This window comes from Papio anubis, chromosome X (genome assembly GCF_008728515.1).
Source record: "Papio anubis isolate 15944 chromosome X, Panubis1.0, whole genome shotgun sequence".
Lineage (NCBI taxonomy): Eukaryota > Metazoa > Chordata > Mammalia > Primates > Cercopithecidae > Papio > Papio anubis.
Window position 1 is genome coordinate 92,563,427 of NC_044996.1, and position 24,134 is coordinate 92,587,560.

The 24,134-nt window shown below is 42.4% G+C and overlaps 1 protein-coding gene across 5 annotated transcripts in view; it reads left to right on the forward strand.

The window, feature by feature from the left end:
* PHF8 (PHD finger protein 8) overlaps nt 1–24,134 on the forward strand; it is a 103,871-nt gene that overhangs the window by 34,071 nt on the left and 45,666 nt on the right. For 3 of the 5 annotated variants that reach the window (XM_021932506.2, XM_009197671.4, XM_009197672.4), the window contains exons 9-16: nt 8,076–8,163; nt 8,485–8,591; nt 10,777–10,868; nt 15,170–15,259; nt 17,046–17,348; nt 18,110–18,213; nt 22,851–23,029; nt 23,645–23,730. In XM_021932506.2, the coding sequence (XP_021788198.2) occupies nt 8,076–8,163; nt 8,485–8,591; nt 10,777–10,868; nt 15,170–15,259; nt 17,046–17,348; nt 18,110–18,213; nt 22,851–23,029; nt 23,645–23,730 (1,049 nt within the window). The remainder of the gene's footprint in view (nt 1–8,075; nt 8,164–8,484; nt 8,592–10,776; nt 10,869–15,169; nt 15,260–17,045; nt 17,349–18,109; nt 18,214–22,850; nt 23,030–23,644; nt 23,731–24,134) is intronic. The other 2 variants (XM_009197675.4, XM_009197676.4) reach the window with 1 other exon arrangement.

Here is a 24,134-nt window from a genome sequence, read left to right on the forward strand (position 1 = left end):
TTTTAGTAGAGATGGGGTTTCACCATGTTGGCCAGGCTGGTCTTGAACTTCTGACCTCAGGTGATCCACCTCCCTCAGTCTCCCAAAGTGCTGGGATTATAGGCATGAGCCACTGCACCCGGCCATATAGTATTTTCTTATTACCCTTTTGATATCTTCCAAGTGTCTAGTGGTATTCTTTGTATCATTCCTGACATTAGTTATTTGTGCTTTCTCTTTTGTTTGTGTCAGTCTTCTACAGATTGGTCAATTTTTATTGATATTTCCAAAGAGCCACTTTTTTTTTTTTTTTTTTTTGAGACAGAGTCTCACTCTGTCACCCAGGCTGAAGTGTAGTGGTGCGATCCCGATCCCGGCTCACTGCAACCTCTGCCTCCCAGGTTCAGGTGATTCTCTTGCCTCAGCCTCCCGAGTAGCTGGGATTACAGGTGCCGGCCGCCATGCCTGGCTAATTTTTGTATTTTTGGTAGAGTCGTGGTTTCACCATGTTGGCCAGGATGGTCTCGATCTCCTGACCTCGTGATCTGCCTGCCTTGGCCTCCCAAAGTGCTGGGATTACAGGGGTGAGCCATCACACCCGGCCCACTTTTTGTTTTATTGATTTTTCTCTGTTGTCTTTTTGTTTTCAGTTGTATTGATTTCTGCTTTTATCTTTATTTTTCCTTCCCTCTGCTTGCTTTTGGTTTATTTTGCTCTTTTTGTAGTCTTGAGATGAGAGCTTAGTTTATTGATTTCAGACTTTCCCTAAATTTCCCGCTCAGCATTGATGTAGGTGTGTCACACAAATATTGATATGTTGTATTTTCATTAAGTTAAATGAGCTTTTGAAAAATTAAGATACATCTTATATATTGTAAAATTTACCATTTTAAAGGGTACAATTCAGTTCTTTATATATTTACAAGGTTGTACGTCACTGCAATCTAATACCAGAGAATGTTCATTATTTTATTTATTTATTTTCTGAGATGGAGTCACTCTTTTGTCCAGGCTGGAGTGCAGTGGCATGATCTCGGCTTACTGCAACCTCTGCCTCCGGGTTCAAGTGATTCTCCTGCCTCAGCGTCCCGAGTAGCTGGGACTACAGGCTTATGCCACCACGCCCAGCTAATTTTTGTGTTTTTAATAGCGATGGGATTTCACCATGTTGGCCAAGCTGGTCTTGAACTCCTGACCTCAGGTGATCCACCCGCCTCAGCCTCCCAAAGTGTTGGGATTACAGGCGTGAGCCACTGCGCCTGGCCCAAATGTTCATTGTTTTAAAAAGAAACCCTATACTCATTAGCAGTCACTCTTTATTCGTTTGTCTGCCAGCCCTTGACAACCCATTTTTAACTTCATTTGTATATGGATTTCACCTTCTGAATGTTTCATATAAATGGAATGTTGTAATATGCTGTCTTTTGTGTCTAGCTTCTTTCACTCATAATGTTTTCAAGAATCATCCATGTTATAGCATTTATCAGTATGTCCAGGCTGGAGTGCAGTGGCACGATCTTGGCTCACTGCAACCTCTACCTCCCAAGCTGAAGCGATTCTCCTGCCTTAGACTCCCGAATGGCTGGGATTACAGGCACCTGCCACCACTGCCTGGGTAATTTTTGTATTTTTAGTAGAGATGGGGTTTCACCATATTGGCCAGGCTGGTCTCGAACTCCTGACTTCAGGTGATCCACCCACCTAGGCCTCCCAAAGTGCTGGTATTACAGATGTGAGCCACTCCCGCTCCCCAGCCAGCACTTCTTTTTATTTTTTTGAGACGGAGTATCGCGTATCGCTCTGTTGCCAGGCTGGAGTGCGGTGGCGCGATCTCCACTCACTGCAACCTCTGCCTCCCGGGTTCAAGCGATTCTCTTGCCTCAGCCTCCCAAGTAGCAAGGTCTACAGGCACGCGCCACCATGCCCAGCTAATTTTTGTATTTTTAGTAGAAACAGGGTTTTACCATGTTGGCCAGGATGGTCTCGATCTGCTGACCACGTGATCTGTCCGCCTCGGCCTCCCAAAATGCTGGGATTATAGGCGTGAGCCACTGCACTGGCCACTTCATTCTTTTTAACAGCTGAGTAATATTCTGTGGTGTGGATATGCCGCATTTTGTTTATCCATTAGTCAGTTGATAGACATTTGAGTTGTTTGCACTTTTTGGCTGTTAGGAATAGTGTTGCTGTGAACATTCATGTACAAGTTATTGTGCGAACATGTGTTTTCATTTCTTCTTGGGTATATATCGAGGAGGGGAATTGGTGAGTCATATGGTAACTCTGTGTTTAACTTTTTGAGGAACTGACAAACTTTTCAAAGCAGCTGCATGCACCATTTTATATTCTCAACAGTAATTATGAGAATTTCAGTTTATTCACATCTTCCTCCAATGCTTATTGCTGTCTCTTTATGATTGTAGCCATCCTAATGGGTGTAGAGTAGTATCTCATTGAGGTTTTGATTTCTGTTTTCTGGATGACCTTTGATGTTGAACATCTTTCTGCATGTTCATTGGGCACTTGTATAGTTTTTTTTTTTTTTTTTTTTTTTGAGAAATAGCTATTTAAATCTTTTCCCATTCTTTAGTTAGATTGTCTTTTCATTGTTGAGTTATAAGAATTTATATACTTTGGATACTAGACTTTTACCAGATATATGATTTGCAAACATTTTCTCTCATTCTTGGGGCTGTCTTGTCACTTTTTTGATAGTGTCCTATGAAGGACAAAAGTTACAAATTTTGATGTCCAATTTATTTTTTTCTTTATTTGCTTATGCTTTTGGTGTCTAAGAGACTTGCTTAATTCAAGTTCATGAAGATTTATGCCTAAGTTTTCTTCTAAGCATTTTATAGTTTTAGTTCTTACATTTAGATCTTTCATCCATTTTTTAATTATTGTATATGGTATGAGGTAAGGGTCCAATTTCTTTGTTTTGTATGTAGTTATCTAGTTGTCCCAGAACCTTTTGAAAAGACTGTTCTTTCCCCATTGAATTGCCTTGACACCTGTGTCAAAAATCTGTTGACCAAAGATGGGGGTTTATTTCTGGTCCTTGAATTCTATTCTATCAATCCTCCTAACAGTGTTACGCCATCTCGATTATTGTACATTTGTAGTAAGTTTTGAAATTGGGAAGTGCTAGTGCTCCAACTTTTTCTTTTTCAGTATTATTTAGCCCCTTGATTTTTTTTTTTTTTTTTTTTTTTGAGATGAAGTTTTGTTCTTGTTGCTCGTGCTGGAGTGCAATGGTGCGGTCTCAGCTCACTGCAACCTCTGCCTCCTGGGTTCAAGCGATTCTCCTGCCTCAGCCTCCCAAGTAGCTGGGATTACAGGCACCCGTCACCATGCCTGGCTAATTTTTTTGTATTTTTAGTAGAGACGGGGTTTCACCATGTTGACTTGACTGGTCTCGAACTCCAGACCTCAGGTGATCCACCTGCCTCAGTCTCCAAAGTGCTGGGATTACAGGCGTCAGCCATAGGGCCCAGCCAGTCCCTTGAATTTTCATAATAATTTTTTGGTTCAGCTTTCATATAGGTTTTCTAGTTATTTTTTAGTGTTTAATTATTACTTTATACATACATAGCATATCACAGTCTACTAGTATTTACATATTACCTGTTTGAGGGAAGGGTTGAAACCTTACCTCTTTTTTTTTGAGACAGAATCTCATTCTGTCACCCAGGTTGTAATGCAGTGGTAAGATGACAGCTCACCGCAGCCTTGACCTCCCGGGCTCAAGCAGTCCTCTCACCTCAGCCTCCCAAGTTACTGGGACCACAGATGTACACTACCACGTCTGGCTGATTTTTTTTTAGTTTTAGTGGAGATGGGGTTTTGCCATGTTGCCCAGGCTGGTCTTAAACGCCTGAGCTCAAGTGATCCACCCATCTCGGCTTCCTAAAGTGCTGAGATTATTGGCGTGAGTCACCACACCAGGCCCAAAACCTTACCTCTTTTTACATCCCTTTATCCTTCACATTTTTCTACAATTAGTCATGTTTTACATTTTTCCATGTATTTGTCTTTTTTTTTTTTTTTTTTTTTTTGAGACAGAGTCTCGCTCTGCCGCCCAGGCTGGAGTGCAGTGGCGTGATCTTGGCTCACTGCAAGCTCCGCCTCCCGGGTTCATGCCATTCTCCTGCCTCAGCCTCCCGAGTAGCTGGGACTACAGGCGCCCGCCACCTCGCCCGGCTAGTTTTTTTGTATTTTTTAGTAGAGACGGGGTTTCACCGTGTCAGCCAGGATGGTCTCGATCTCCTGACCTCATGATCCGCCCGTCTCGGCCTCCCAAAGTGCTGGGATTACAGGCTTGAGCCACTGTGCCCGGCCGTATTTGTCTTAAATATTTCTCTTCATACATTGATTATGAGATTGTCGTGCTACCCACTACACCAAGAGGGCTTCTATTCTCTGCGTATGTTGAGAACTGTATCACAAAGTTTTATAATTTTTGCTTTCCCTATGAAGTATAATTTAGAAAACTCAAGAGAAGGAAATTCTGTGGTATTTACCCATGTTTTTACTCGTCTATTCTGTTTTCGTTTCTGGTGTTGAGAGTTTCAGGGTAGGTCTACTGTCGACAAGTTCTTAGTTTTTTTCCATCTGTAAATGTCTTGATTTTTTTTTTCTTTCATTCCTGAAGGATATTTTTCTGGATATAGAACTCTGGGTTAATAGTTCTTTTCTTTCAACACCTAAAGAATGTTTTGCTGTTTCCTTCTGGCCTCTGTGGTTTCTGATGAGATTTTGGCTATCATTTGAATTGTTTTTCCCCAATAGATAATGTATCATTTCTTGATACTTTCATTCTTTTTTTTTTTTTTTCTTAAGTTTTCTGCAGTTTGGCCATGATGTGTTTTTTTTGGCGTGGATTTCTTTGGGTTTATAATGCTGAATGTGTTCACTGAGCTGCTTGAATGTGTAGGTTTATGTCTTTTGCCATATATGTGAAATTTTTAGCCATTATTTTTCTTTTCTTTTTTGTTTTCTTTTTTCGTTTTTTTGAGAGGGACTCTTACTCTGTTGCCCAGGCTGGAGTGTAGTGGTGCGATCTCGGCTCAGTGCAACCTCCGCCTCCTGGGTTCAAGTGAGTCTTGTGCCTCAGCCTCCCAAGTAGCTGGGATTACAGGCATGTGCCACCATGCCCCGCTAATTTTTGTATTTTTAGTAGAGACGGGGTTTCACCATATTGGCCATGCTGGTCTTGAACTCCTGACCTCAGGTGATCTGCCTGCCTTGTCCTCCCAAAGTACTGGGATTACAGGTGTGAGCTACCGCGCCAGGCCACCATTATTTCTTGAAATACTTTTTTAGACTCATACTCTAACTTCTGCTGGATCTCTGATTACATGAATGTTATGTATCTTGTCTTAGTCCCGCAAGTCCTTAAGTTTATTTTTCTGTGTCTTTTTTCTCTCTGTTCAAGTTCAGATTGGGTAATTTCGGTTTCTCTGTCTTCGAATTATTCTGTTTCTTCTATTGTCTCCATTCTTCTGTTGAGTTTGTCCATTGCATTAATTTTAGATAGAGTTTTTTTTTTTTTTTTGAGACGGAGTCTCGCTCTATCACCCAGGCTGGAGTGCAGTGGCGCGATCTCAGCTCACTGCAACCTCTGCCTCCTGTGTTCCAGTGATTCTCCTGCCTCAGCCTTCCAAGTAGCTGGGATTACGGGCACGCACCACCTTACCCGGCTAATTTTTATATTTTTAGTAGAGACAGTTTCACTATGCTGGTCAGGCTGGTCTCAAGCTCCTGACCTCGTGATACGCCCACCTCGGCCTCCCAAAGTGCTGGGATTACAGGTGTGAGCCACCACACCTGGCCCAGATACAGTACATTTCAGTCCTAAAATTTTCGTTTGTTTCTTGTGTATTTCTTTGCTGAGAATTTCTATTTTCTATTTTTGTGTCAAGCATGTTTGGAATTGCTCACTAAGGTATTCTTACAATGCTTTCTTTCAAATTCTTGTTATATAATTCTATATTTGTCTAACCATATATTGTCTTATATATATTGGATTGTCTGTTGTTTTACAAGTCTGTTTTTCTCTTCAATTATCAATATTATTGGTACGATTTCATTGGTTTTTTAGAATGTTTAATACATGGTGAGGCAGGTCATTCACTCCCCACCCAACTCCCACCCACATCTGCTTTTCTCTTTTATAGTTTTCTGTTCCCAGGCATTTATTCATCCATCTTTGAATCCTTTTTTTTTTTTTTTTTTTTTTTGAGACGGAGTCTTGCTCTGTCGCCCAGGCTGGAGTGCTGTGGCCGGGTCTCAGCTCACTGCAAGCTCCGCCTCCCGGGTTCCCGCCATTCTCCTGCCTCAGCCTCCCGAGTAGCTGGGACTACAGGCGCCCGCCACCTCGCCCGGCTAGTTTTTTTGTATTTTTTTAGTAGAGATGGGGTTTCACCGTGTTAGCCAGGATGGTCTCGATCTCCTGACCTCGTGATCCGCCCGTCTCGGCCTCCCAAAGTGCTGGGATTACAGGCTTGAGCCACCGCGCCCGGCCCCATCTTTGAATCCTTTGCCTGGTCTATTCCATAATGACTTTTCTATACTGGGCATTTAGTAACTGGTGAATTGAATTTGCCCATTAGCGGTTTGAGTTAATTAATTTACATCTTGGTAGAAATGCCCACACACCAGGTGCAATCTACTTAGTGCCACAAGCATTGAGTGTCTACTGTGTGCCCTAGCATTGGGCTAAGTGCTAAGGACAAAAGACTGATAGGCTGTTTCAGTATAATCTACTAGCCACAATAGCACCAATAGACGTATTCACCCTTAGTTTTGGAAGCACAGAGAAGAGCGCTTAGTCTAGCCCAGAGGTTTGTGAAAATCTTAGGAGAGCAACACTAGAAGGGTGAGTAGGGATTAACTAAGACAGGAATGGTATTTCAGACATAGGGAAAGGTGGAAGCAAACCAAAACTGTGTGACGCAGCTTATGGATACTAGAGCTTAAACAACAAGGGCTGGGGTGGGTGAAAGTGAAAAGGTAGGCCGACTGAACTTACCACAGAGGCGATTGAGGGCCATTGAAGGTTTATTTGTTTATTTAGTTTCTAATGAAATATTTCAGATGTACCAAAAGATAAAAAGAATAATATAGGTCGGGCGCAGTGGCTCACACCTGTCGCCCAGGCTGGAGTGCAATGGTGTTGTCTCGGCTCACTGCAACCTCCGCCTCCCAGGTTCAAGCGATTCTCCTGCCTCAGCCTCCCGAGTAGCTGGTATTACAGGTGCCTGCTACCATGCCCAGCTAATTTTTCTATTTTTAGTAGAGACGGGGTTTTGCCATGTTGGTCAGGCTGATCTCAAATTCCTGACCTCGGGTGACCCGCCCACCTCGGCCTCCCAAAGTGCTGGGATTACAGGCATGAGCCACTACGCCTGACCCTAATTTATATTTTAGATATATCGCTCAGGATTGGATGTGAAGGATAGATATGAGATTATTGTAGAGCAGTGGTTTGCAAACAGTTGGGATTCCTTTATACTCTTAAAAATTAAGGACCCAGAAGAGCTTTTTATTGTGTGGTTTATATTTATCAATTTTTACCATATAAATTAAAATAGAAAATTTAAAAATACTTGCTAATTTATTAAAAAATAATTATAAGCCCATTACATGTTAGCATAAATAAAAATTTTTTATGAAAACTATTTTCAAAAATGTTTAGTGGGAAGAGTGACATTGTTTTACATCTTTGCAAATCTCTATAATATCTGGGTTAATCAAAAATTGTTAGATCCCCAGATCTGCTTTTGCTTTCATTCTGTTTGATATCACATCATGTACCCTCTGGAAAACTCCACTGTATACCCATGAGAATAAGGGTGAAAAAGGCAAAGAACATCATAATATTCTCATGAATATAGTTTTGGCATCTCAGCTTCTCTGAAAGAGTCTCAGGGAGCCTGAGGATTCCTTGGACCACACCTTGAGAACATCTGGTGTTGGGGAGCCAGTTTGGAGGCTAACTGCTCTTAAGGAGTTGGGTTTGAGATGAGTAGGTAGTGGAGATAACCAGAGGAAGAAAGGCCCTTTGCCAGCTTTGATTTTACCCTGTTACACTGCAGGATGGATCCATGCTGTGCTGACGCCTGTGGACTGCCTTGCCTTTGGAGGGAACTTCTTACACAGCCTTAACATCGAGATGCAGCTCAAGTGAGTCCTGAAACTATGGTGATTCCATGTTGGCCATTCCTGTCTGCTGGAGTGAGGAGTACAATGTAGAAAGCCAGAAAGGAATGGTTCCTTGTTCCTGATCATGTTCAGCTGAAGATTAACACCTTTTCTGCACTTAGTAGTTATTTGACTTTGGGCAAGTTATATAACCTTTGAGCCCAAGTTTCCTAATGTATAAAGCCAGATCTTGCAGAGTCGTTTTGAGGATTAGAGATACAAAGCATCCAGAACAATACCTGATTCATAGTAGGTGCTCGGTAAATGAATCCTTGTTTTTGTTGTTTTGTTTCCTCCTTCTAGAGCCTATGAGATTGAGAAGCGGCTGAGCACAGCAGACCTCTTCAAATTCCCCAACTTTGAGACCATCTGTTGGTATGTGGGAAAGCACATCCTGGACATCTTTCGTGGTATGGAGCCCTTTGCCAACTGTCCTTTTTGCCCCTCTCCCCTGAGTGAATGAGTGTGTGTGTATGTGTAAGTAGCGCAGTCAAGACACGATACTATTTCATCACCAGAAAGATCTCAGTATGTAAATTAAAACCATGTTGTGTACCTTAAATATGTTCAATTTTTAAAAAGTGGTAATTAGTGCTTTAAAAAAAATCTCCCTAGTGCTACCCACCCAGCCCCCAGCCCCTTCTTTTTTGAGACAGGATTTCACTCAGTCACCCAGGCTGGAGTGCGGTGGTGCGATCATGGCTCACTGCAGCTTCAAACTCCTGGGCTCAGGCAATCCTCCTAGGAGCCTTTGTTTGCCGAGTAGCTAAGACTACAGGCACGGGCCCCCACACCCAGCTAATTTTGTAATTTTTTTGTATGAACAGGGTCTTGCTATGTTGACCAGACTGGTCTCAAACTCCTGGCCTCAAACGCATTCTCCACCTCTCGATCTCCCTTTGCTGGGGTTACAGGCATGAGCCACAGTACCCAGCACACATAGCCTCTTTATAGTTTCCCCACCCACTGTCCCTCTGTACCATCCATAACTTCTGGAAACCACTAATCTGTTTTCCATTTCTATAATTTTGTCATTTTCCCCCTTCAAGACAGGGTATCACTCTTGCTCACTGTAGGCTGGAGTGTAGTGGCTGGATCTTGCCTTTTCACTGCAACTTCCACCTCCCTGGGTTCAAGCTCTCCACCACCTCAGTTTGGAGTAGCTGGGATTACAGACACCCGCCACCACACCCAGCTAGTTTTTGTACTTTTTTTTTTCTTCTTCTTTTTGAGATGGAGTCTTGCTCTGTCACCAGGCTGGAGTGCAGTGGCGCAATCTCTGCTCACTGCAAACTCCGCCTCCCGGGTTCAAGCGATTCTCCTGCCTCAGCCTCCAGAGTAGCTGGGACTATAGGCACATGCCACCATGCCCAGCTAATTTTTGTATTTTTAGTAGAGACGGGGTTTCACCACGTTGGCTAGGATGGTCTCAATCTCTTAACCTCATGATCTGCCCGCCTCAGCCTCCCAATGTGCTGGGATTACAGGCGTGAGAACCACCACGCCTGGCTGAATTTTGTCATTTCAAGAATATTGTATAAATGGAATCATATAGTATGTGACCTTCTCAGATTCACTTTTTTACTCAGCATAATACATGGCAGGGCATGGATTTTAACCTTTTTGTTTAGCAAGTGTGACTGAGAATATTGGATCACAGTGAAAGTATCTCTATTTCCTGCTGGTTAAGATAAAAAGCTCAATCTGGATAGTCTGAGAGTTTCCTGGATCTGCTTCCCCTGGAGATAAGGCCCAGTCCTGACCGTCCTGGCATCGTTGTTTTGGTTCCTGGGCGTTAGCCCAGTTGGAAGCCAATTTGCTTACTGGGTTTCTTCTTCCCTGATGTGATCGAGAATAGAATGGGTCCCTTACTTAGGCCTAAGATTCTTCAAGTTGACTTGGCCAGGAGAAATCAGTATTGATGAGTTACAAAGAATCTCAGGGGCCATGAGTACAGCCTCATAGCCAATACCTCAAACTCTTACTCTGCCACCTAGACTGTCACTTAAGTTTTCAATCAGATGTTGGATGACTAACTGTCCATTACTTATTCTAAACAGCTTGGTTCAGTAGAAGATTATTTATAGAGCCTAAATCTGGCTGTTTGTAGTAGCCTCCTGACATAAGGCAGAACACAGCTAATCCATCTTGTACATTAATGGCCCTTCAAGTCTGTGTAGGTAGAATTCATAGTCCTCCTGAGTGTTCTCATTTTGAAACCCAACAGGCACAGTAATGTCATGGAAGGGGCACAAGCCTCAGATTCAAATACACATGGTTTTAGTCATGGCTCTAGCACTTACTAGGTGTGTGCCTTTGGTCTTGACTTTGCCTCTCTGACCCTCAGTTTCCTGGGCTGTATAATGAAGATAATACCTTGCTTACAGGATAGGTATAAGGGTTAAATGAGATAATAGATATCACATTCCTAGCACTTAGTAGATACTCAGTAAACGAACACTATTGGAAGAACTGAGATCTGCAGTGGTGCTCAGAACCTTGAGCATTTTCTCTGGTTGTCTTAACAAAAGTCCCAAGTCCTTCACTTTCCTGCATGGCTTTGTTGACACTCTGCTTTCCTCTTTCCTCCTTTAGGTTTGCGAGAGAACAGGAGACACCCTGCTTCCTACCTGGTCCATGGTGGCAAAGCCTTGAACTTGGCCTTTAGAGCCTGGACAAGGAAAGAAGTAAATATGCATATTTCTCTATCTCCTCAGGAATTTTGCCCTTTGTAGGGACTGGATTTGGTAGATGTTTTGGAGAGACAGAAGAGTCCAGAGAAGCTTGTGGGCCCCTGGGTGTAGAGTGGAGGCCTGGGCTAGGATTCCTTAGATTACATTTTAAAATCTTTCTTTCTGATGATAAAAAGTAATACAACATTACCCTAGAGTATTAGAAAAATGAGGAAGAGCATAAAGAAGGAAAATTATTGCCTATAATTTTTACACTCAGCGGGAACTACTATTTAACACTTGCCTACATTTCCTTCTGGTCTTTTTTATGTGCATTTTAAAAACATAATTACTGTCACACCGTGTGGTTGACACTTGAGCAATGTGGAGGTTGGGGCGCAGACCCTGCCCCTCATGCAGTCAGAAATCCACATATAACTTTTGCCTCCCTAAAACCTTAACTGCTAACAACCTACTGTTGACCAGAAGCCTTACCAGTAACATAGTCAACACATATTTTGTATATGTTATTTGTGTTATATACTGTATTATTACAATAAAGTAAGCTGAAAGCGTATGTTTACTGTTCATAAAGTGGAAGTGGATCCTCATAAAGGGCTTTATCCTTGTCTTCACATGGAGTAGGCTGAGAAGGAAGAAAAAGGAGAGGGGTTGGTCTTGGCTGTCCCAGGTGGCAGAGTCAGAAGAAAATCTGCATATAAATGGACCCATACATTTCAAACCCATGTTGTTTAAGGGTCAACTGTATATCCAATTTTGTGTTTGAATCTATTGGTTTATCTTAATTTTCCTGTGTCACCAAAGTTCTCCAGAAACATTTGATAGTTATGTGATATTCTTTTGCAGGAATGTACCATCCTTGCCTAACTACTTGCTTTTTGCTGCTTCCTTTTTATTTCTTTTTTTTTTTTTTTTTTTTTTTTTGAGGCGGAGTCTTCACTCTGTCCCCCAGGCTGGAGTGCAGTGGCACCATCTCGGCGCCCACCACCGCGCCCGGCTAATTTTTTTTTTGTATTTTAGTAGAGACGGGGTTTCACCTTGTTAGCCAGGATGGTCTCGATCTCCTGACCTCGTGATCTGCCCGCCTCGGCCTCCCAAAGTGCAGGGATTACAGGCGTGAGCCACCGCGCCCGGCCTCCTTTTTATTTCTTTGAGGGAATAGTTTTAAAGAATCATACAGTAAATGTCTGTTTTTGTCCCTCATTTCTTGATTGTTTCTTCAGGATAGATTCCTGGAAGAACAATTACTGAATCAAAGTATATGAAAAAATGTAAGGCTCTTGATGCATACTGCCAAAGTGGGTTTTAGAAATGTGCAAGTGTCCGTTTATCCAACTGAACACTAATCAGCTATTTAAAAAAAAAAAAAAAAAAAAAAAGCTCTGTATGTACTGATTTGGAAATATCTCCAGAATTTGTCAAGTAAAGGTGCACAACCATGTGTATAGTGTGCCACTTTATATGTAAAAACGGGGGAAATAAGAATTATCTTAGTGTACACTTGCCTGAATATATGATCTGGGATGTAGAAACTAATGAAAATGGTTACCTGTGGGAGTAGGATGATGAGATTGATGGCAGGAACAGGGTGGGATTGATGGCAGGGACAGGGTAGGAATGAAGCTTTTCAATATCATTTTATTTAATTAATTTATTTATTTATGAGACAGAGCCTTGCTCTGTTGCCCAGGCTGGAGTGCAGTGGCACGATCTCAGCTCACTGCAGCCTCTGCCTCCCGGGTTCAAGTGATTCTCGTGCCTCAGCCTCCTGAGTAGCTGGGATTACAGGCATGTGCCACCATGCCTGGCTAATTTTTGTATTTTTAATAGAGATGGGGTTTCACCGTGTTGGCCGGGCTGGTCTCAAACTCCTGATCCATCCACCTCAGCCTCCCAAAGTGCTGGGATTACAGGCGTGAGCCACCACACCTGGCCTGGCTTTCTTTTCTAATGTAAGCCTTTAGCTGTTAATTTCCTTCTCAGCACCAATATTTGATTTTTGATCCATGTGAACGAATTAACTTTTCAGAATACTGAATTTAAAGAACACACCAAGAAATCAAGAAAAGAAGAAATGTCAACATGTAATCTTAGGCTTTAGATACTCCCTTTTCTGGGTATATTGTGACCAAAGGTCACTGCACTGCAGGCTTAACTTGTACAATCTCCTTAGTTCCTGTTGCCAACCTTCCCCTCAGATATTCTTGGATTTCATATTTTGAGCCTTCCCTTGCTCCCTGGGCTCACCTATACCTGGACCTTAGCCTGCGATTCTGTTTCTCCACACCTCTCAGGTGTGGCTACCTTGGGTTTCATCTCTGACCCCTCCCACGGAGTGAACTTTAGAGTGACTGTATCCCAAAAACACCAAAAGGGAGGTGGGTGTGCCCTAAGCACTCATGACTCAGGATGGACCCAGGGACCAAGGGATGGCCCCAAACAGAGTGATCAGTGGGAGCTGGAGTAGAGTAGAACATAGTTCTGAGACGCCCATGCTCATGGAAGGACTCTTGTGAAGTGCAGATGATTTGTAGGGGAGGAACCTGCTCCCTTACCTTTCCAGAGACCCTGGTCTGGGAAGGAGGAAGCCATAAGATTATCTAGCTGGGTCAGATGGTTTCTCAGCTCCCCACCTAGCCACGAAAATAAATTACACCAGATAGATGAAAAGAGTTAAAGGAAAAAAAAGAGAATTAAACCATGAGAAACAAGGAAATGCTGAGGAATTTTCTCTCAGCCCTCTGGATACAGAAATGAAGTGAAAAGTCACAAAGGAAAACCTTGAGATCTACATAAAAATGTAAATCTTGGTACTCAAAAAGAGGGCAAACAAAAGAGACAACTAACAGGGATCGCTCTGGGTTGCTGTTGAGCTAGCTGTGGGCCAGTTGCTGCTCAGCACAGAGTTCCTTCCTCACAAGTGGAGAGGCTGGTTTGTCCCTGCTGATCTCTCTGAGGTCCTTGACTTATTTGAGAGGTGTGGCCCAAACCCACAACTTAGTTCCTTATATCTCTTGATACTGTCTTTTTTAGATAGATGTTTTACAAATATTTTCTCTCAGTCTGTGGCTTACAAAGTAGCAGAGGTGCTGAAACAGGTTTTTCAAAAAGAAGTTTTGCTTTTTAAGTTCAGTTGATCAACTTTTTTCTTTTCAGGTCCATGCTTATATCCTATCTAAGAAATCTTTGCCTAACTGAAGGCCACAAAGAACTTCTCCTCTGTCTAAAGCAGGAGTTTCCGGCCAGGGTACAGTGGCTCACGCCTGTAATCCAGCACTTTGGGAGGCCGAGGCAGGTGAATCACCCGAGGTCAGGAATTTGAGACCAGCCTGGCCAACATGGCGAAACCCCATCTCTATTAAAAAGACAAAAATTAGCCAGGCATGGTGGCACATGCCTGTAATCCCAGCTACTGGGGAGGCTGAAGCATGAGAATTGCTTGAACCTGGGAGGCGAAGGTTGCAGTGAGCCAAGACCACCACACCACTGAACTCTAGCCTTGGTGGCAGAGTAAGACTGTCTCAAAAAAATAGTAAGAAGTAAATAAAATATAACAAGGGTTTCCAACCTTTTGGCTTCCCTGGGCCACATTGGAAGAAGAATTGTCTTGGGCCACACATAATAGCTGATGAGCTTAAAAAAGAAAAAAAAAATTACAAAAAATCACATAGGCTGGGTGCAGTGGTTCGTGCCTGTAATCCCAGCACTTTGGAGGCCAAAGCGAGTGGATCGCCTGAGGTCAGGAGTTCAAGACCAGCCTGGCCAACATGGTGAAACCCCGTATCTACTAAAAATACAAAAAATTAGCTGGGTGTAGTGGTTCACTCCTGTAGTGCCAGCTACTGGGGAGGCTGAAGCAGGGGAATCGCTTGAACCCAGGAGGTGGGGGTTGCAGCAAGTTGAGATGATGCCATTGCACTTCAGCCTATGCAAGAGTAGCAAAACTCCATCTCAAAAAAAAACAAAAAAGGTCTCATAATGTTTTAAGAAATTTTACTCATTTGTGTTGTCACATTCAAAGCCATCCTGGGCAGTGGGTTGGACAAGCATGGTCTAAAGGGTGTATAGTTTTAGGTTTTACATTTAGGTCTATGATCCATTTTACGTTTGTGTTTGTGTATATGGTGCAAGATATGGATTGAGGTTCTTTTTTTTTTTGCATGTGGATATCCAATTGGTCCAGAATCATTTGTTGAAAAGACTACCCTTTCTCCATTGAATTGTCTTGGCATATTTGTCCAAAATCAGTTGTCTCTTTATGTGTGGGTTTATTCCTCATGCCTCTTGTTTGACAGGCTCTGCCAGACCATGAGGATGAGATCCCGGAGACAGTGCGAACCGTACAGCTCATTAAAGATCTGGCCAGGGAGATCCGCCTGGTGGAAGTAAGGAGCATGGGGCAGGGAAGAGAAGGCATTTGGAAAGGCCTTTGAGGCTCAAGTGGCAGGTTAGGCCTCTGCAGTTAGCATGAGAGCCCAGGGGAAGGGTCGGGAAGACCCTACCAAAGACACAATTCATTTATTCAAATAATTATTACTGTGTTTCAAGTGTGCCGCACATTGGGCTAGGTTCTTAAAACACATAAATAGTGCCTGCCCACAAAGAACTCAGCCTAGTAGAGGACCCTGAGCAAAGTTAACCTCTTTGAGTTTCAGTTTCCTCATCTCTAAAATGGGGAATAATTGTACCTACTCAAGGATTGTTAAAGGATTAGGTAAGGTAATGTGAGTTGAGCACAAAAATAGAGTGCTTGGCACACAGTAGGTGCACAATAAATTCTGACGGTGGGTCGTGGTGGTGGGTGGTGGTGGTAGTTGTAGTTGTTGTTGTTATTAATATTTTGACTCAGTCTCTGCATTCTGCAAAATGACAGTTCTCTCGGGGTGAAGATGATTACAAAGCCATGTTTCAACAGGTGGCATATACCACGAGGCAGTAAGGTATAGTGGTAAGAGATTCAGAGAAACCTGGGTTCTGGTTCCTGCTCTGTCACTTGCAAGCCTTTCAGAGCCTCAGTTTCCTCATCTATAAAGTGAGGATAACACTAACCTTTCAGAATTTTGTTAGGATCAAAAGCTAGTATATGTAGAGCCCCTCGCACAGTGCCTGGCAGAGTAAGTACTCAATAAATGTGAGCCATTGTTATTAGTAGACTTTATAGCAAAGAGAGAAGTTGGTGTGGGATGGTGAAGTAGCAGAGGCACCAGAGGAGAACTCCTTTAAGCTCAGAAGCTGTAAAGTTTTATTTAGTGCCCAGGATATATACATCCATGCTGAAGGGTGGTCAAAGTGAGCTGGGAAGTTATGCTTCTAGCCTCACTGCTTGCAGCATGTTTCACTGCCTACACCATAGCTTACAGTGTCCACCTCCTACCTCTCATTTTCCTCCACTCCCATCTGTCAAAATCATTCAGGATAGTTAAAGGCCTACCTTTTCTCCAGTGCCTCCCACTTAAACCACAAAACTCTGGGCTGGTTGGAAGAGAACTTAGAGATAGAGTATATGTGGTCCATGGGCTTTCAAATGACTTAAAGCAATGGAATCTTTTTTTAAAAATGACATCTTAGGTGGAAGGCCAATATTCAAAGCCCAGCTGCTTTGAATAAGATGAAGGTGGGAGGCCTAGGGCTCCACTTGTTCTTTTTATTTGCCTTCTACCTTCCCCCGATTCTCAGGGCTCCTCCCAAGAAGCTCAAAGTAGCCACAGAACATCTTCAGAAATCACCTTTCCAGTCTAGTCCTTTAATTTTACAGCTGAGCAAACAGTCTCAAATGGTCAGATAACTTTCCTGAGCTAGTTACAGAGCTAGCTAGTAGCAGAATTAGGACTAGAACCTCTCCTTTTCTCAAATCCTGTAGTCCTTAGAGTTTGAACCACCCAGATTAGTACTTGATTATTTTCTGTGTCATGGCAGCTGCTTAGTGGAGTATTTTCTCTCCAATTTTGACAGTGCTTTGCTCGTCTTCCTACTTGTCAATGGCTGGGTAAAGAAATGCCACCCAATAAATTCTTGATGACTCATTATGTAAAAGCTAGGGTGTGCATATGTGGAGCATCTGTAAGCCACTTCCATGGCAGTGCCACCAGTACCAGGAACAGACCTCTGCTCTTAGTGTTGAGAGAACCCTTGAGTAAGCTCTAACCCCCTCATGTACTAACACTCTTGTAGGACATCTTCCAACAGAACGTTGGGAAGACGAGCAATATCTTTGGGCTGCAGAGGATCTTCCCAGCCGGCTCCATTCCCCTAACCAGGCCAGCCCATTCCACTTCAATGTCCATGTCCAGGCTGTCACTGCCCTCCAAAAATGGTTCAAAGAAGAAAGGCCTGAAGCCCAAGGAACTCTTCAAGAAGGCAGAGCGAAAGGGCAAGGAGAGTTCAGCCTTGGGGCCTGCTGGCCAGTTGAGCTATAATCTCATGGACACATACAATCATCAGGCACTGAAGACAGGCTCTTTCCAGAAAGCAAAGGTGGGTGCTGGCCCATGAGTTCAGCCCAACCCTTTTGGGTGTCCCTTGGAAGAACAGGGTTTCAAAAAGCAGGGTATCCTGTCTGGCTGCCATGTCCCTTAGACCCCCTGGTGTTTGGCTACCAGTCCCACTCATTTAACAGGCATTTATTGAGACCTTTTCTATGCTGGGCACTGTGATAGGTGCTATGGATGTGACTCTCAAGAGGCTGACAGGCGAGTGAGAAAGACAGGCATAAAAACAAATGAGTGCAATCAAGTATTGTGAATGCCACAATCAAGGGTGTGTGTGGGACCCTGAGATACAGAGGAGGGTTAATTCTGTCTGGGTAGGGAAGATTTTCAGGAGCTCTTTTCAGAAAACATAACACTTAGCTGAATTTTGAAATGCTGGGATGGGAATGAGATTTGAAAACATTGAGTGTGTCAGGTTGTAGTCTTGAGCAGGTCCTTGAGAAAAGCCCTCCACCAGGGCTCCATCTTGCCTCAAGATTGTGATTCTCTCCATGGGCATCTGAAGATGTGCCCCCTCTTTTTTAAGGGAACATGGTTCCCAAGATTGATAGGTGTCCCCTGAACCAACCACACATTTTCAAACTCCTGCTCCTGTGATCAGTGGGGGTGTGGGGGGACAGTATAGCAGAAGGCCTTGGCTCAGGTGGTTTTGACAGTGAACTGAACCAGTGAAACCAGAGGGAACGTGCCATCATGATTCCCATGGGAGTCCCAGACAGGTGACAACTGAGCTTCCTACTTCTGCAGTTCAACATCACTGGTGCCTGCTTGAATGACTCAGATGATGACTCACCAGACTTGGACCTTGATGGAAATGAGAGCCCATTGGCCCTATTGATGTCTAACGGCAGGTGAGGTGGGAAGGGGGAGCACAGAGGTACTGGGACTGTCAGTGGTAATATGCCACTGAGACAGGGCGTGGAATTGGAATCTAGGGGTTGGGACATGGGTAGGAGGGACTGTACTTAGGGCAATACCTAGATAATATAATGTATCATTGCTTAGTTCAGAGAACCACGGTGTGGTGTTGGAGGTGGGTAGAGGGAGAGGTCTGAAATCGAATTGGCAATCCTGAGAAAGATTTTATCGGTTCTAGAAACTTCAGCAAGTCATTGGGCGAGAAACACTGGCAGCAATAAGTATAGCATACTTACTGAAAGCATTAGTTTTTTCTATACCTTTTGACTTAAGATTAGATTTTTAGGAATTTATAGAAATCCTTGCACACAAGTGTGTAATGATAAATGTTCAGTGTTCGCTGCACCATTGTAATAGTAATTGGAAACATCCAAATGTTCATCAGTAAGGGCTGGATAAATGATGGTACATCTATAGAATGGAATATCATGTAGCCGTTACAAAGAATGAGACAGTTAAATATTGACACAGAAAGATGTTTAAGGCGTATTTTTAAAATGAGATTACAGAATAATAGGAATAGTTCCATTTTTACTTTTAAAAGGGCATGTATGCACATGTATGTATGTATGCACGTATGGAAAAGACATATATAGACTTTTGTATTTTTTGAAGAGGGAGGTTTAAAAATGGAATATACAAGCGTTAGAAATAAAAACAATGTGAAAGAGCACACAGTGAAAAATCTCACACCCATCTCTCTTTCCCTGTTTACCTTCCCATGGACAACCAATGTCAGTGGTTTCCTTCCAGAGATATGTATGTATATTTAGGCAAACAAATAGTGTGTGTGATCTATATATGTAAATATATTTTTTAAAAAAATAGAGATGGGGTCTCTGTTATTGCCCGGGCTGAGCTCTAACTCCTAGACTCAGGTGATCCTCCCACTTCGGCCTCCAAAGTGCTGGGATTACAGATGTGAGCCACCTTGCCTGACCTAGTTACATACTTTATACTTGTTACACCAAGTTTTTTTTTTTTTGTGTGTGTGTTTTGTTTGTTTGTTTGTTTGTTTTTGAGACAGAGTCTCGCTCTGTTACCCAGGCTGGAGTGCAGTGGTGTGGTCTCGGCTCACTGCAACCTCTGCCCCCTCGGTTCAAGCGATTCTCGTGTCTCAGCCTCCCAAATAGCTGGGACTTCAGGTGCATGCTACCACACCCAGCTAATTTTTGTATTTTTAGTAGAGACAGGGTTTCTACATGTTGGCCAGGCTGGTCTCAAACTCCTGGCCTCGAGTGATCTGCCCTCCTCAGTCTCCCAAAGTGCTGGGATTACAGGCATGAGCCCATGTGCCCGGCCTTGTTATACCAAGTTTTTAACAGTGGTTATCCCTGGAAAGTACAATAGGGAAGGTAAGAGCAAATTTTCACTTGAGTAGCATTTGAATTTTGTACAATGAGCACGTATTTACTTTTCTTTAAATATTTAAGTATTTACTCTTCTTTAATTTTAAAAGAACAAGTTCTAAAAGAATAAAATAAAAGCTGTTTACAACAAAATTATGGACTTGGGGAATCAGGCAATCCAAGGTTTAAATCCCAGCTGTGACACATATTCACTGTTCTACTTTGGCAAACTAATTAACCTATATGAGCTTCAGTGTCCTCATTATATGTATTCTATAGTTAAAACTTACCTTAGGGTTGTTGGAGGATTAAATGAGATAATATATGTAGAACGTTAACCACAGGGCCTGCCATATAATTAATACTTAATAAATGGTAGTTCTTATAAATATGATGATGTCGAGACAAAAGAATTCTCCATGAAGATGGTGATAACGATGATGTGGCCATGACCAGAATCTAAGAAGATTGTCAGAAACCCTGAAATACATAGAGGCAGGGAAAGCCAGTAAGGGCTGTTTTCTAGATACTCAGAACACTAGACAGCAGCAGTCAAGAGCCAGGTGCAGAGTATGAACAATGTAGGAACACAAACAACAAAGGTACCTTAATAGCTGCCTTCTAGGAAAAGGTTACCTTCAGGTCCATCTGGGCCCACCTGGGTGGAAAATAAGGGAAAAAGGAGTGAGAGTAGGGCAGATTCTGAAAGCAACAGAGCTATTCTTGGGGTTTGAGAATCCAGTTACTAAAGTGTAAGATTAGAGAGACTGTTGAATATTGCCTTTGTCCAGAACTCACGATAGGTCTCCTGGACAGGAGAAAATTCAGTCCTAGGAGTCCAGCCTATAATGGCTATTGAAGGTACAGTAAGACATTCCCTGCCCCTGCCCCACCCCCAGCACTCCTCCTTGTGCTGCTGCCTATTACCCGCTGCAGTGTCAGAAGCTGTTAAGTGAACCCAGATAGTCAAAGTAGAGAAATATTTACAGATGATGTGATGGTATGTCTGGGCTTCTCTCCAAACTTTGTGTTTTGCAGAGATTGAGGTGTAGATGAAACAAGACTGGCTGTGTTGATAATTGCTGAAACTTAGCTGAGTGATAGGTACATGAGAATTAATTATACTTTTATATTTTTGTGTATGTTTGAAAATTTTCTTTAAAAATTTTTTAAAAATTGTTAGAGACAGGGTCTTGCTGTATTGCCCAGGCTCAAGGAGTTCTTTTGCCTCAGCCTCCTGAGTTAGCCGATACTACAGACATACACTACCACAACCCAGCTGAAAATTTTAATTATTGGAAGTTAATAGAAGACCAGGGCATACATAGCTGTCATTTATTGAGCATCTCCTCTGTGTCAAAGTCTGTCTTAGCTGTTTATATACACTATTTTATTTAATCCTCACAACAACCCCAAAAGTAAGTAGTAGTATCCGCATTTTAGTAATGTGAAAATTGAGAGAGAACCTTGTAATATTAGCTACATGGAGCAGTTGCCATGGATCAAGCTCTGTATGAGCTCATTTAATCCTCAACCCTCTGAGGTAGAAAATAGGTCAGTTAAATGACAGCCAATTCACTGAAAGTCAATTTAACCAAATTACTAGTTGCTGAATGTATCAGTGTACTGATTTGCCAAAAACATGTTTCTTTTTAACTGTTTATGAGGTTTTTTTCCAGCAGTTCATATTGGTTAATATCGTCTACTATGTGTAACAGGATTATCTAAGCCACTTTTGAGTTCTGGACAAAGGCATTGTTCATTTCAACCAGCAATCATGAGTTTCTTCACTTACTGGCCAACATTTGTTATTTTTTTTTCTTTTTGACTATAGCCATTCTGGTGGATGTAAAGTGTAAACTCATTGTATGTGTTTTTTTTAAAAAAAAATAAAAATTGTGGCCCAGTACAGTGGCTCACACCTGTAATCCCAACACTTTGGGAGGCCAAAGTGGGCGGATCACTTGTTAGCAGTTTGAGACCAGCCTGGCCAACATGACGAAACCCTTGTCTGTACTAAAATTACAAAAATTAGCCAGACATGGTGGTGGGCACCTATAATCCCAGCTACTTGGGAGGCTGAGACAGGAGAATTGCTTGAACCCAGGAGGCGGGAGGTTGCAGTGAGCCGAGATCATGCCACTACTCCAGCCTAGGCAACAGAGCAAGACTCCATCTCAAAAAGAAAAAAAAAAAAGCAAATAAAAATTAAAATTGTATTTAAGGTATACAGTGTGATATTTGATAAAGTTTATACTGTGAAATGATTATGCCAGTAAAGCTAGTTAACATATGCATCACTTCACGTACTTACCATGTGTTTGTGGTGAGAACACACAGGTCTACTCTCCTATGAAATTTCAAGTATCAGTGCAGTTTTGGTTTCGTTTTTTTTTTTGAGACGGAGTCTTGCCGAGGCAAGAGAATTACTTGAACCCGGGAGGCAGAGGTTGCCATGGGCTGAGATCACGCCATTGAACTCCAGCCTGGGCGACAGAGCAAGACTCTGTCTCAAAAAAAAAAAACCAAAAAAACAAAAAAATTCTGGATACAAATCCTTTGCCAGATAAATGATTTCCAAATATTTTCTCTCAGTCTGTGGCTTTTATTTTATTTTCTTAATGGTTTCTTTTGAAATACAAAATTTTTAATTTTACTTAATCCCAGGTTATATGATATTTTTCTGTGTTTTACTCTAGTTTTATAGTTTTAGGTTTTACATTTAGATCTATGATGCATTTTACGTTAATTTTTGTATATGATGTGAGGTAAGGGTCCACATTTATTTCTTTGTATCCATTTTTCTCAGCAACTTTTACTGAAAAAACCATCCTTTCCCCCACTGAGCTGCTTTAGCACCTTTTGTCAGAAATCATTTGATCATAAATTTAAGGGTTTATTCGGAACTCAAAGTTCTTTTCCGCTGATCTGTATGTCTGTCTTTATGCTGATATCACATTGCCTTGATTACCATAGCTTTAGAGTAAATTTTGGGATTGAACAGTGTAAGTCCTTCAATGTTGTTCTTTTTCAAAATTATTTTGTCTGTGTTAGGTCCTTTATATGTCCAAGTATGTTTTACTATCAACTTTTTATTTAAAAAGCTGGCTGGATTTTGGTAGGGATTGTATTGAATCCCTAGTCAATGTAGAGAGAATTGCTGTCTTGCTAGCGACTAACAATATTGCTAGTGACTGTTTTTATGTTCTCCTTCCCTTCAGTACGAAAAGGGTGAAGTGCTTATCCAAATCTCGGCGAACCAAGATAGCAAAGAAGGTAGACAAGGCTAGACTGGTGGCAGAACAGGTGATAGAAGATGAATTTGACTTGGATTCAGATGATGAGCTGCAGATTGACGAGAGATTGGGAAAGGAGAAGGCGACCCTGATAATAAGACCAAGTGTGTGTCTGTTCTTTCTTTTTCCTCCTCTACCCGTTTTTTGTTTGTTTGTTTGTTTGTTTGTTTTGAGATGGAGTTTCGCTCTTGTTGCCCAGGCTGGAGTGCAATGGCGCGATCTTGGCTCACTGTAACATCCGCCTCCCGGGTTCAAGTGATTCTCGTGCCTCAGCCTCCTGAGTAGCTGGGATTACAGGCATGTGCCACCATGCCTGGCTAATTTTGTATTTTTAGTAGAGATGGGATTTCACTATGTCGATCAGGCTGGTCTGGAACTCCTGACCTCAGGTGATCCACCCGCCTCAGCCTCCCAAAGTGCTGAGATTACAGGTGCAAGGCACCACGCCCAGCCCTTGCCCGTTTTATATATGTTTTTGGCCCTCTTGATAGACTTAAGACCTTAGGCCTGAGCTTGTTGACATTCTGTTATACTATGTTCTGTAGGCCTTCATTGTTTCCTTTGTTCTAAAGATTTATTTATCACCTGATCCCTAACCTCTCTAAATTAGTCATCTGTGGTCATTACTTCCAAGAAAATTAGTCTTATTTTTTTCTTCTGGGTATTTGGCTGAAATGCTAATCATAGCTTCATAATAAGTGCATTCCATTGTTTTCTAGAATTTCCCCGGAAATTGCCCCGTGCGAAGCCTTGCTCTGACCCCAACCGAGTTCGTGAACCAGGAGAAGTTGAGTTTGACATTGAGGTAGGATTCTGCCCTGGACCTAGTCTTCTGCTCATTCTGGTGATAGAGACAGAAGACAGATTGTCATTCTAGTTGGGGGATATGCAGGGAGGAAGATATCCTATGCATTCATTTCCTGAATTATTTATTTATTATTATTATTTTTTTTTTTTTTGAGACAGAGTCTCTTTGCTCTGTTGCCCAGGCTGGGGTACAATGGTATGATCATGGTTCACAGCAGTCTTGACCTCCGAGGCCAGCTCAGCCTCCCTAGTAGCTGGGACCACAGGCTTACACCACCAACGTAGCTAATTCTTTTCAATTTTTTTTTTTGTAGAGACAGGGTCTCGCTGTGTTGCCCAGGCTGGTCTCAAACTCCTGGGCTCATGTGATCTTTTGCCTTGGCCTCCCAAAGTGCTGGAATC